The sequence below is a fragment of the Clytia hemisphaerica genome, unplaced genomic scaffold, assembly GCF_902728285.1.
Source record: "Clytia hemisphaerica strain Z4C2 unplaced genomic scaffold, Clytia hemisphaerica genome assembly, whole genome shotgun sequence".
In the NCBI taxonomy this organism is placed as follows: Eukaryota; Metazoa; Cnidaria; class Hydrozoa; order Leptothecata; family Clytiidae; genus Clytia; species Clytia hemisphaerica.
This window is the reverse complement of record NW_027103274.1, coordinates 316,234-329,483: the sequence shown is the minus strand read 5'-3', so window position 1 is coordinate 329,483 and position 13,250 is coordinate 316,234. Positions and strand designations below refer to the sequence as shown.

At 37.2% G+C, this 13,250-nt stretch overlaps 1 protein-coding gene across 1 annotated transcript; it reads left to right on the top strand.

The window, feature by feature from the left end:
• The first annotated feature begins 10,908 nt into the window (after positions 1–10,908).
• On the top strand, positions 10,909–11,847 carry LOC136802055 (piggyBac transposable element-derived protein 4-like). Its single transcript, XM_067058767.1, has one exon. The coding sequence runs from the start codon at positions 10,909–10,911 to the stop codon at positions 11,845–11,847; it is 939 nt and encodes a 312-aa protein (XP_066914868.1).
• The last annotated feature ends 1,403 nt before the right edge of the window (positions 11,848–13,250 follow it).

The window sequence follows — 13,250 nt, the reverse complement described above, 5'->3', positions numbered from 1 at the left end:
TCGTGCCTTTGTGGCTATCTTGTGGGTCCACGTGGGTATCTCGTGGGTCCAAAAGAAAATTACGTGGGTCTAAAAAAAAATGACGTGGGTCCAAAAAAGAATTACGTGGGTCCAAAGAAAAATTACGTGGGTCCGAAAAAAATTTCCGCGTGGGTATTTCGTGGGTCCGGAAAAATATTACGTGGGTGCAAAAGAAATTACGTAGGTGTCTCGTGGGTGCAAAAAAAAATTACGTGGGTATCTTGTGGGTCTAAAAAAAATTATGTGGGTATCTCGTGGGTCAAAAAAAAATTACGTGGGTATCTCGGGGGTCAAAAAAAGATTTTGTAGGTATCTCGTGGGTCCAAAAAAAATTACGTGGATATCTCGTGGGTCCAAAAAAGATTACATGGGTATCTCGTGGGTCCAAAAAACAGCTTCTAGCTGGCAAACAGGAACAGCTCAGAATTTCCAGCCAAGGGGCAAATAGCAAAAAATTTGAAAAATTTTCCAAAAATAGCTGCATTTTTCCAGGAGAGTAATTTTTCAAAATTTCTCGGAACAGGTCAGTAACTTCCAGCCCACATAGGCCTCCAGAACAGCTATTTGAAAAAAGCTCCCCAGTGGCTGCTTCCGCCAATAAGAAAAATTCGAATAACTGAGGGTGACTTAGCCTATAATTGGCTCCAAGGGGAATAGAAATCGCTTCGGACGAATTAGGCCGCCCTTTCGGGTCACCTCACCTTTAGCATTTATTTACACACCGACCGACTACACCTATGTAATAAATTTAACACCGTACAATCTAAATACTTTTGGTTAGATAATCGCTTGTGGTTCTTCACATAGTTTCAAATGTGTAGCAATCTATGATGAATTCGACAAATTTACCAGCTAGATAACGTGGACAATTACTACCTAGAATTTTTATCTCTATTAAAATGACAAAAAAGATCTTCATTTTACCAGGTTGGAAAATCTACCTAGAAAATGTGGACATTACTAGCTGGTAGTTTTATACTAGCTAAAACTCTAACGCTCTTGACAATGCAACAAAATGGCGAAAACTTCTGAAAATCTTAACACGGAAATTTCATCAAAATATGGATCCTGCACCCCAAATGAATGCTTTATAAATGAAATAATACGGGATAACGATGTCTTGCAGTGTAGGAAGTGTCAAAGATTTGTTCATTATGCCTGTTCGGAGCTTCCAGCCTACCAAGTACAGATTTGCCTTCAGTACAAAGCAAGGAGATTCGAATGTGCGAAATGCATCACGGTCACGCCAATATTATTAGAGAAGTTCAAAACAAGTAAACAAAGAACGACCAATAACAAGGCAACAAATACTGGAGGTAAAGAGAAAGATCAAGATGAGCAATGTGTTTTCGCTAGACTGGATAGACTGGAGAAGAAGATCGACGATCTTGTAAACAAAGATGATGTCGTTAAAGGATCCAAACAACAGCAGACATACGCTAGCATCGCTAAAGATGAGCTAAAGAAAAAAGACCACGATATAGAATCAAAGCAACAACAGACATACGCTAGCATTACTAAAGATGAGCTAAAGAAACAAGAGGTAACGATCAAGAATTTCATCAAAGAAGAGAAAGAAGAAGAACGATGGTTAAACTTAACAAAGTACAATATCATTGTTCACAACCTCGGAGAGAACAAACATGAAGACCTAGAAGAACAACGTGTAGGTGATAAGGATTATGTTGAAGAAGTTGTACAAAACCAAATGGGATTAAAGGTAAACATCGTCAGCGCAGAAAGAATAGGAGCTCGGAAGGACGAAATGTTCAAAACAAAAAGATGGCGACCCTTGAAAGTCGTGCTAAAGAACGAAGAAGAGAAACGTCATATTCTGGCATCAGTCCACAAATTAGAGAAAGATGAATTTAGAGTATCCGACGATTTTTCGAAGAAAGAACGCGAAACCATCAAAGAGTGGCATAGGAAGGCAAAGGAGAAAACAGAATTACAAAAGGATGGCAGCTGGATATATAAGGTTAGAGGAAGTCCTCGGACAAAACTCTACTTTAAGGGCTCTGACCATAGTGAATTTTTCATAATTGCCGTGTTTAAAATGTGTTTTCTGACTGATGTAACCAACAAAACTATAGCATGTTATACATTTTCTATTATACAAACTATTCCTGAATCTGAAAATTCAAAAATTGCATTGAAAAAGTTTGATGAAGAAGAAAATGAAGACTTTTGCGAGGAAGAGTATTTCAACTTTGAAGAGCTTAGTTTCGGCGAAGAAAAAACATTTTGAAAAATTTTTCGCAGTAAATGGTGTATCTTTTACCGAACAATAAAAATTTTTGCGGAAAATTTTTGTAAATGCTTCTTTGTCTCGAAATCTTCAAAATAGTGGTTTTTTCATCAATTTTTCATCTGGATTTTGCTTAAAAAAACAGTCATAACTTTTGACACATCTTTTTAGAAAAATTTTCCGCAAAATTTAAAATAGTTCAATTCTTTGCGGACAGTTTGAAAAAAGTTCAAAACAAAAAGGTTAATTACCCATTAAAACTTAGCACTTTTTATAAAAGAAGGTGATGCAACATATTATTAACGTCTTTTTAAAGTTCATAACGTCATTTTTGCAATCAAGTTTTTAATTACTCTTAAGGGATTTGATTAAAAAGCAATTTATAAAGGCAATTCTTTGTTAAAAGTGTTAAAGAATCTAAAACATAACTTTTATGTTTCAGATACTAAAATCAATTTTCTGACTATGGTCAGAGCCCTTAAGAAGATCTGTAACAAACCCGTTACTGAAAATGAAATATTGTAAAGACGACTGGTTAAGAGGCCCACCGTGCGCCTACAACTGTAAAATTGTAAAATGTTAAGCATGATTATTTCATAGAGGTCGATAGACCTGAGAAATATATTACTGTAAATTTAAATTTAATTTAAAAAATTTTAAATTTAAAAATTTAAATTTAAAAAAAAAAATTTAAAATTTAAATTTAAAAATTTAAAACTGACATTAAATTTTCCAGTAGGAAAATCTAGCTAGGAAAATTCGATGGTAAAATTGATAAATTTCCACCTTTCTACCTAAATCATACAAGGGTTTTCTGAAATATTTTCCTTGTGCAACAATTACTAGGTAGTAAAAATAGAAATTTACTACCTAGGGATTTACTTTTTTTTTCCTGTGTTATTTACCATGCAACGTTTTTATCTTCAGTTGAGTCTGTATTAGTTTTTGTACTCATTTTGTAAAAAAGAAAAACCGTAGTGAGGCCGAAGAAAATTCTCTGGCTGCTTAATAAACACGAGTGTGATAAATTGCGTGGGTTGCGTGCCTTCGTGGGTCGGAAAAAAATTCGTGGGTCCATGAAAAAAATTCGTGGGTCCATGAAAAAAATTCGTGGGTTCTGAAAAAAAATTCGTGGGTCCTGAAAAAAAAATTCGTGGGTCCACAAAAAAAATTCGTGGGTCCACAAAAAAAATTCGTGGGTTCACAAAAAAAATTCGTGGGTCCATGAAAAAAATTCGTGGGTTCACAAATAAAATTCGTGGGTCCAGAAAGAAAATTCGTGGCTCTTGAAAAAAATTCGTGGGTTTTGGTAAATAAAAATTTTGTGCACTTTGTATTTTAAACTGTATATATAAAGAAACTATCGAAGTAAAGGAAATATTTTTAGATAAACACGAGGTTGAAGGAATTTACTTTAGTTAAAAATTAACAAAAGAAGAAATTTTACGGAAATGACATACACGAGCCATAAGGTGTCAAAATATTAATCTTTTTATAAAAATAGGATTAGATTAAAAGGGGGTTGTCAGGTCAGGATTTTATTAGCCATTCCCCGTTAACACAATATGTTATGATTTGTCATTTTAGCCTGTTTTAGCCACAAAAACAAAAGAAAACACTTACTGAAAAACAGCAGAAGGCTTTGATTTGTTGAAGGATAGAAATAATGCATTTTAAGAATAACACAAGATACCGCTAACTTTGTGTTTGTCACCAGTTTTGGGATTAAGGGAATAGATAATATTACTCGTGTAATGCATAACTGTTAGAATTGCTTTCAAAATACAATGAAATTGTTGAACCATACAATGAATGCGGGGTTTCCCGATTCGAAGATACGGGAAACAAAGTTTCTTTTAGGATTCTGGCAGTGCAGTGCGCATGAGCAAAGTCTCAGTGGCATAAATGCCACGCTGTTCCAAGATGGTACCATCTCGGCTCATCTGGCTATCGTGTATACTTAAGCATTTTCTAATAATCTTATATTTTCCTTTCGTGTCTCATCTGTTTCCATGATGGTGGAAGTTCACGCTGAAGTCAACTAAACCTTCAGAGGACATTCGGAGAATCGCCACAACCAAGAAATCAGGCTACCCATATCAAATCTATCGCCTGTTCTTTCCATTGATGTGCTGCGTCAAGTTTTTTGACACCTTTAGAATGAACCCGTTTTATTTCATTTTCCTTGTTGATCACACGCTGTAACACTTTCAGGAAGGATTTATCCTACGATATATTGCACGCTTAAAAACACTCCAGGACTATTGCACTTCAAAGATGGTCTCAACCCGTCGTATTCAAAAGGATTCTTCTTCCGTTGTCATTTTACAAGTTAATTTTATGAACAGCTTCCGTTACATACGAAAGAAAAAGTAAGCTAAACCCAAGTTTTCTCGCAGAAGTTTATCGAAATGCTTATACGATTGAGGTTAAACGTTGTATTATAATATTATTGTTATCTCAAGTAATTGTATTATCGAGGGTAGGAATGTAGGTAGCGGACTGGGCTGCAATCTTAAGGTTTTTCCTTGTGAAAACATCATAAAGCACCTCTGTTTGGCAGACTAAAACAACAAGAGAACACAAGGTTTTCATCCTGGGTAGGAGTGAGTTGCACACTTTCCAAAAGCAGCTTTACTTCGTGCCTATGCCCAGACGCCCGCTCCTACACAACTTTGTACGTAACGATGTCACCTCACATGATCAGCCGCCAAATACCAATTTGCGCCAGAAATAAATATGTGTATTTATTGGGGGGTTATATGTTGATAACGAAGAATGCAAAAGAAGAAATTAATTACTCTATTAGATTAGATTAAAAGTCCAATCCAATCCCAAAACTGAAGACAAATCACAAAATTAACCGGATATCTCATTTTATTCCGGATTGGTGAATATCATGACACCCCTGTTTCACAGACCCGGTAAGACCCCCTACCCACTGGAAATTCAGGCCCAAAAAATCGTCCCCGGTGGAAAAAAGCATAGAAATTTATCCCAACTGAAAAAAGGCCCACCCCCCACTAAACTTTGATCGACTTAAATGTCTCACCACCACCAATATTTCGAACAAAGAACAATAGAATTTCGTATCCCCGATGAAAAAAAATCCGTTTTGGATAACCCCGTTGGATTTTATGTCTTTTTATTTATAACCACAAATTATGTCATGTCACATTGTTACGGAGTTTCTCATTTCGTTGAATTTTTTTCTGAACCCACGAATTTTTTTTGTGAACCCACTAATTTTTTTCATGGACCCACGAATTTTTTTCCGACCCACGAAGGCACGCAACCCACGCAATTTATCACACTCAATAAACACCCTACGCTTGTCAATCTTTCTTCGAATTTTGTAGGGATTGAATTTCCCCCACAAAAAAATTCTGATAAAGATAATATAATTATTTCTATTTTGAGTTTTAATCGTTTTTCCACTACTCATCCCACTTTAAAATTTGCAATTTCCCAATTCATTGTCTTGACTTTTCAAAATATTCAAAATATTGTGATTCGCGAAATAAAATCCCAACGAATTATTAGGAAGCCCCAAAATCGCGAGATCTAATCCTAGCTAACTTTGTGTTTACGTGGAGTACTGTAAGGCCTCCTCCACCCACCTAGGAAAACAATCTGCAGTATAATCCTACTAAACTAAATTGTCGAAAGAAAAAGCCTCTGGATCAAGGTAATAAAAAAAAATTTAGAGCGCTATCGGTTATGTTTTGTAGGTTTTTGTAAGCTTAAAACAAGTAAATTTCGTCAAAATTTAATGTCGAATTTTAAGGACTCGCATAATTTGTTTGGACCCACGAGATACCCAACGTAAATTTCCCACGTAATTTTTTTCTGGACCCACCAAGGCACGAGACCCACGAGGGCACGAGACCCACGTAACTCACGAGGTCACGAGACCCATGTAACCCAAGAGGTCACGAGACCCATGTAACCCAAGAGGGCACGCAAGGCACGCAAATAATTACACTCTATGAAGTGATAGGGGTGATATTTTTCCAAAAATTGCAAGTTGGCTCCCTACAATAAAGCACAAAAGAGGGGACTTGAAAAACTAAAACCATTTTCCCAAAAATCAATATTCAATAATCGGGACCAGAAAATCCTCAGGGTAGTTTTGTCATGGTCTGAAAAATTGAGAAGGGGCACCACACGAGGGCCAGAATTTTCTTTTTAGCGGCAACCCTACTGAGGGAACCCCTCAGTAGTTAAGAACATCCAAAGTTTTTTGAAGCCTTCGGATGTTCCTAAATTTTTGAGTTTTAATCCTATCATTGTTCTTAACAACATGTTCTTACCTTAAGCTGCCTTAACGGAACAAATTTTCGTGGAATTTAATTTTGCAGTTGTTCGGCAAATCCGTGAATTTAAATTTTCTGAAACACAAATATTTTCAGGAATTAAAAGAATTCCCCCAAAATTGGTATTTTTAGGGCAAAATATATATATTGTGAACAAAAAATTCTCTCAACCGTAAAATTAAATCCACACAAAATTTTAAATTTTGAGCAGTAACCGCAAAATTAAATTTTGCAAAAATTTCTTCCCTACTCTCTACTCTTAGGTGCCAAATAATTGGGGGGTTCGAATAAACAGGGGAGACCTAATTGCCGGGGGGGGGGTTGGAAATTGTACTTCTGAAAACCCAAAAATAAGGTAAATATAGGCTAAAATCAGGATATTTATAGCAAAATGAGGGGCCTTCTCTTTGACAACTGAAAATATTGTTAGTAATTAATAAACGGGGGGTCCTAATAAGGTCCGGGGGTTGGAAGATTTTCAAAAAATTAGCAAGCGATGGGGACCGTTTATTTGGCACCTAACAGTAGCAATTTAAGATTCCAAAAAACTTTTCAAAATTTGGTAAAGAAATTTAATTTTCTAGAAATTTTTCTTGTTAAACACAATGTTTTTATGAAAACTTTCTCACAAAATTTCATTTTTCACATATTTTTTAGCAAGGGACCACCCTTTTTTGCAGTTACTACAATACAACTGAGAACTAAGTGATTTCTTTGAATTTACATGGCACACCACCACAGTACTAACTGGCCAGCACTAACTGACATAGTGTCTTGTATTAGAACTGCTTGCCACTCCCCTTATTCAAAATAAAGGAGGGGTTACAATGAAAGAAAGATGAAGATTTTTACCCTACTTTTAACCCTGGACCAGGCTGATTTTGATTGAATTTTTTTTTATTTTTTTTATGAAGATTTACAGTCCAGGCACACGAGGGCCTCTAAACCGATCTATCGTCTACAATTACAAAGATCTTGATTCGTAGCGCAATGGATGTTCAATCCATGCCTTGGTTAGTTCTTCTTTGAACGCTTTGATGCTAGTAGCGTTAACAGTCTCTTTTGGTAGCTGGTTCCATGCTGTCACACATCGATAGTAAAACGACTTGGTCTGGACACCTCTAAATCCATCGTCTGCAAAGTTTGGTATCAGTTCGTAATCGTGAGTTCGAGATGGACGCACCCTGCGAATAAACTTTCCAACTGTGGTGTCCTTATCGTAGAAGTGCAAGTGTTTGTAGATCTGAACCATGTCTCCGAAGTGTCTTCTGAATTCGAGAGAAGGCAAGTCAAGTTTTCGTAGGCGCTGCTCGTATGGTAGATTACTTAACCTTCTGACCATCCTAGTGGCACGTCGTTGAGCGCCCTCAATTAAGTTGATGTCCTTACGTAGTTTTGGTGACCATACAGATTGGGCATACTCGAGATGAGGCCAGACAAAGGTTGTGTACAGAGTGAAGAAAGTTTTAAGGCTAAGGTCTTCGAAACCTCTTCTGATGACTCCTAGAATGGAATTAGCTTTTTTCACTTGTTTTGATATGTGTTCTTCAAAGGATAAGTCAGAGTCTATCAAAACACCGAGGTCTTTTTCAACGAAAACATGTTCAAGTTGTTCACCTCTAAGTGAATAAGGGTGCGCGTGGACAATATTCCAATATTTTTTGTCTCTATGAATGTTTTATATTAATTGTCTCTATGAATGTTTCCAGATTAGCAAGACTTTTTCTTAGAAAATTTTGCACAAAGAAACTTTTTCATGTAAAGAACAAAACCACATAAACATTATATATTCAATTTCAAAACTCAAAACTATTTTCCACCAAAAATTGACTGATTTTGGCCGAAATGACTCATCGGTCCCACCTGTTCAGACAACATCTTAAAATAGCCCCATTATGGAAAAATCAATTGTGAAATCCTATTCCTCATCACTGTCACTGTGCAAAATTTCACCCCATAACTGCCTCTTCAGTCCAGTTTTTATGAGCCCCCCCCCAGCGGCACCCCTAATCACGCCATCACGCAAAAAAAATTTCTTCATCACGCATCACGAAAATCGCTAAAACTTGTCATCACGCAAAAAATAGCGAAAAATAGCCAAAATCACGCATCACGCCTCAAATTTTTGCCCCATCACGCATCACGCCAAAATCTTGATCACTGTTGTCATTCATGGTCCTTATTTTATTCTTTTTTAGATGTCTGGTAATAATGACGCAAAGAAAGTTTGGAAGGGACGAGCAAACAATTGAAAAGGAAAAGAACTGGAAATAACAACTCTGGTAATGACAATGTCACTGCAGCCACTGCAGGATCGAAGATTATCACCAGTACTGGCTTAATTTTCTTGGTGGTGCAAACTATGAAATTGGCGCCCCTGTTTTTTTTTCTTATTTGCGCCCTCCATCGTTGTTAACCATTAAGTGAAAGTATTAAATTGTAAGAGCAGTGACTGGTTGAAAGTAACGACCGGAAACTTTGAGTTAAATTTTTTTTATTTATATGAAAGTGGAGGTAATGATAAATTGATGTCTATTTCCTTGTTATAATTTGAAATGTCATACTCATAGTTTTCTGAAGGAAAATTTTTCAATTTTCAACTTTTAAAATATCTAAAAATTCCCCCAATTTATACCGATTTAGCACCAAAAATAAAGCTCCATAATTAAAAACATGAGCTGTTGATACTTAACCCTTTGCGTGCCGGTACCTTGTTTTTGTACCCCAATCCATTTGCCGAGGGGTAATTTTTTTTAGTAACCTGATTTGCCGATGTCGTATATACCCGACATGCAAATTTTAACTCGTGTTGCCGCATGGCGGATATATACGACAAGGATATTTTATTCCTATTTGCCAATGTCGTATACATCCGACAGGCATATTTTCTTCCTATTTGCCAATGTCGTATACATCCGACAAGCATATTTCCTTCCTATTTGCCAATGTTGTATATATCCGACACGCGTTTTTCATTCCTATTTGCCGATGTCGTATATATACGACATAATCGCAGCTTATCCGCCATTTTAGATAAAATTCGAACGTTTTTCATTCGGCGCGAAATTTTTATTGACTCGTTTGTGGCGCAATGTCAATTATTTACAAAAAGCGATCAAATAAGCTAGTTTTCTTTAAAAGTCAATGTGACCTGAGTAAGCAGTAACACAGTATGGATCAAGAAATGACTAAAGAACCAAGAAAAAACTACGTATATTTATTTGTATCTTTAAAAAAGCAGTTTATATCAAAATCATACACACAGTTCAAATAGATGCTTGGAACATTGGGCATGATTTTGATATACTGCTTTTTTTTTTAAATAACAACAACAACACCAGCCTTTATCGTCTGTCGTGTGTAGAGTTTTCTGGTCAATTTAATTTTGATTTTTTAAGGTACATTTTTTCTTTTACATTTGATTTTTATTTCAATTCAACTTGTGTTTTATTTAAATGGGCAATGCTTATTATAATAGAAAACTAATATTTGGATAAAACACTGCTCATAAATAAATTGACTTCGACTCAAATTTAAATATCCTTTAGGTCAATTTAGTACTTTGAAACCTTAATTTATTTTGTTTATCTATTTTTTATTCTAGTGCAAAAGTCGTCGCAGCTGCTGCCCTTGATATCATGAGTCAGTCATCTTCTCCATCTTCTTCATCTTCTGATGAAGAAGCTGAACAACATGAACCAGTTATGGCTGAGACCGACAGTGAAATAAGTGAAGCTTCTGAAGACGAGGAGGAAGAATCTGAATCTGATGAAGACGAGAATGAATCGTATGAAAAAAATGCAACCCATTGGACGAGGTGGTGCTGGTGTGTTTGTTGGACGTAGAGGTGGTCGCGCTGGAGCTCGTCGAACCCGTACCCGTGCCCCTCGTGGACAAGGTCGTGCTCGCGGACGTGGACGTGGACGTGGTAGAGGTGAAGGTGTGCGTATGCGTGGTGGCAAGAAAGTAAATCCTTGGAAAGAGTGGAATGATGGACCGTTTCAACCAGAAATTCCAATCTTTAATCAAAACGTTGGACCAACTGTTGAGGTACCAGAAAGCGTGAGTGACATTGTCAGTTTATTTCTAACGGATGAATTGATGTCATATATTGTTGTACAAACTAACTTATATGCCAATTAATTTATTGAAAGTGCCGATATTTCAAACCAATCGAGGGTAAATGACTGGAAAGACGTGACCGAAAATGAGCTTAAGAACTACTTTGCTCTATCGATGCTAATGGGAATCCATTCCCTCCCGCAAATTCCGGATTATTGGAGCACTCACCCCTTTTATCATAACCCTGTTTATAATTCCGTAATGTCGCGTAATCGTTACCAACTCATCTCAAGATTCATTCATTTTAACGACAACACCAACTACGACCCAAAAGACCCGAAAAGGGACCGCCTTTTCAAAATCCGACCCCTTTTGAATTACCTGAACACCAAGTTCCAAGAGTTGTATTACCCTTCCCGTGATGTTAGTATTGATGAGCAATTGTTACTCCATAAGGGGAACTTACATTTCAAGCAGTATATCCCTAATAAGAGAGCAAGATTCGGTATAAAATTATTTTCTTTATGTGACGAGTCTGGCTACGTTTGGAGTACCGAGGTTTACGTAGGTAAGAATTCTCAAGTCGTAGCAGCCCAAGAAGAACTTAAAAAGCTTGGAATTAGTGGGCAAGTGGTGGTCCGCCTGATGAACCCCCTTCTAGACAAAGGTCACAGACCTTTTACCGATAATTGGTACACGGGTGTCCCGCTCTTCCAGTATCTTCAAAAGCACCAAACTCCGGCTTGCGGTACCCTTCGAAAGAACAGAGGCGGCTTTCCTAAGGAGTTCACCGCGGGGAAGCTGGAGAAAGGGGAAACTCGCCACTTTGTTAACGACAAGCTGTTGGCACTTCGCTTCCAAGATTCTAAAGATGTGTTTTTCATCTCCACTATGCATCGTCCCAAATTGGTAACGGTCCCCAAGAAAGCTCGAAACGGCGATAACATCATGAAAGAGCAGCTCGTGGTCGACTATAACCACAAGATGGGATTTGTTGATAAAAATGATGCAGTCACTAGTCAGCACAGCATGGTAAGGAAAGCCTTCAAATGGACGACCAAGTGTGCTTTCCACCTATTGGAGGAAGTGATGTTCAACGCTCACGTCTTTCACCTTCAAACAGCTGCTGATAGAGTCTTGACTTATACAGACTTCAAGTTGATGTTCATCGAAAAAACTTCCGCGAAGATTGACGCTTAAAAGGCATTATACTCACACCCAACCACTGGAGCACACGACCCTGAACCCGTTCCCGCCACTAATCCTAACCAACGAAGACTCCCGACTAAACGGTGTGTCCAATGTTACAAATTGGGTATTCGTCGAGAATCACGGTACCAATGCGACACTTGTATTGTTCATCCTGGCTTGTGTGTTTACCCTTGTTTCCGGGAATACCACACCCCTGACGAGGAACAACAACAACAATAAAACACGGGAAAATGAACACATTACACATTTTACGATTTAGGAAGACATTTGTTTTATATATATTTTATGATTGACTAAAATAAACCGGAAATAAATCTTTTGAGCACTTAATATATACTGTCACTATTACTATTTGGATTTTTTTATGTCGGATATATACGACATTGGCAAAATAAGAAAACCATTTTCCTAAAAGCTGATTTCTCGGCAATAGAGCTCCCTCTTTTTTAAAGGCCTCGGCAATTAGGTAAAAAAATTTGATGTCGGATATATCCGACATCGGCAAGTAGAGTGAAAATTTGCATGTCGGATATATATCGGCACGGAAAGGGTTAAAATGGAAATTTTATACGTAGTAAGTCAATATTTTTATTTTTTAAAACTTTATCAGAAAAATTCATACCTGATAATCTTTAAACTTTTGCGCCACTGGTCTTAATTTACTGTCCATTAAAGACTAAATGGCTGAAAGAGGCCCAACAATTAGGTTGGCAGGAATAAGGGTATATTATTTGTAATTTTTGCGCCGCAGGCAAAAGATTTTGGTATAAAAAAGGTCAAACAGCTTAAAAGATCTTCTAAAAAGGAGAAAGTTAGTCAGCATAAGACCACAAAAACCACAGCGAGCATCAACAAGTTTCGATCTTTTTCTTTTTTGGCAATCTCTAATTTTGGGGGGTGAGCATTCTTTTTAACCCCTGGTGGATACACAACACTTCTCTTGCTTTGACTTTTCGCGATTCAATGTTGATAGTATTTTTGAAAAAATTGAAGAGAAATGATGCAAGAGCGTAAAATAAAACGAAGCGCCACAGGGAAAAAAATTAACATTGCACTTATAGAAGGCGCTATAAACTCGTCGAAAGGTGCCAATTAGCCCAATCAAACATCAACTAAATTTTGGCGCCCCTTTGAAAAGCTCGTTTGGCGCCCCTTTCAGATCTTTCTGGGTGGTGCACTGCACCCCCTGCCAGGCCGCCACTGCTATCACTGAGGGTGAAATGACTGTTCAACTTCTTGAAACTGAAGCAGCAGGAAAGGCAAAGAAATATGAGAAAATGGGATCTTTGGAATTCGTTGCATATCCGTTTGAAGAGTTGACTATTGAAAACATAATAAGAGCGTGCACTACACACTACAGTGATAAGCTGATGCGAAATGAGAAATGTGAT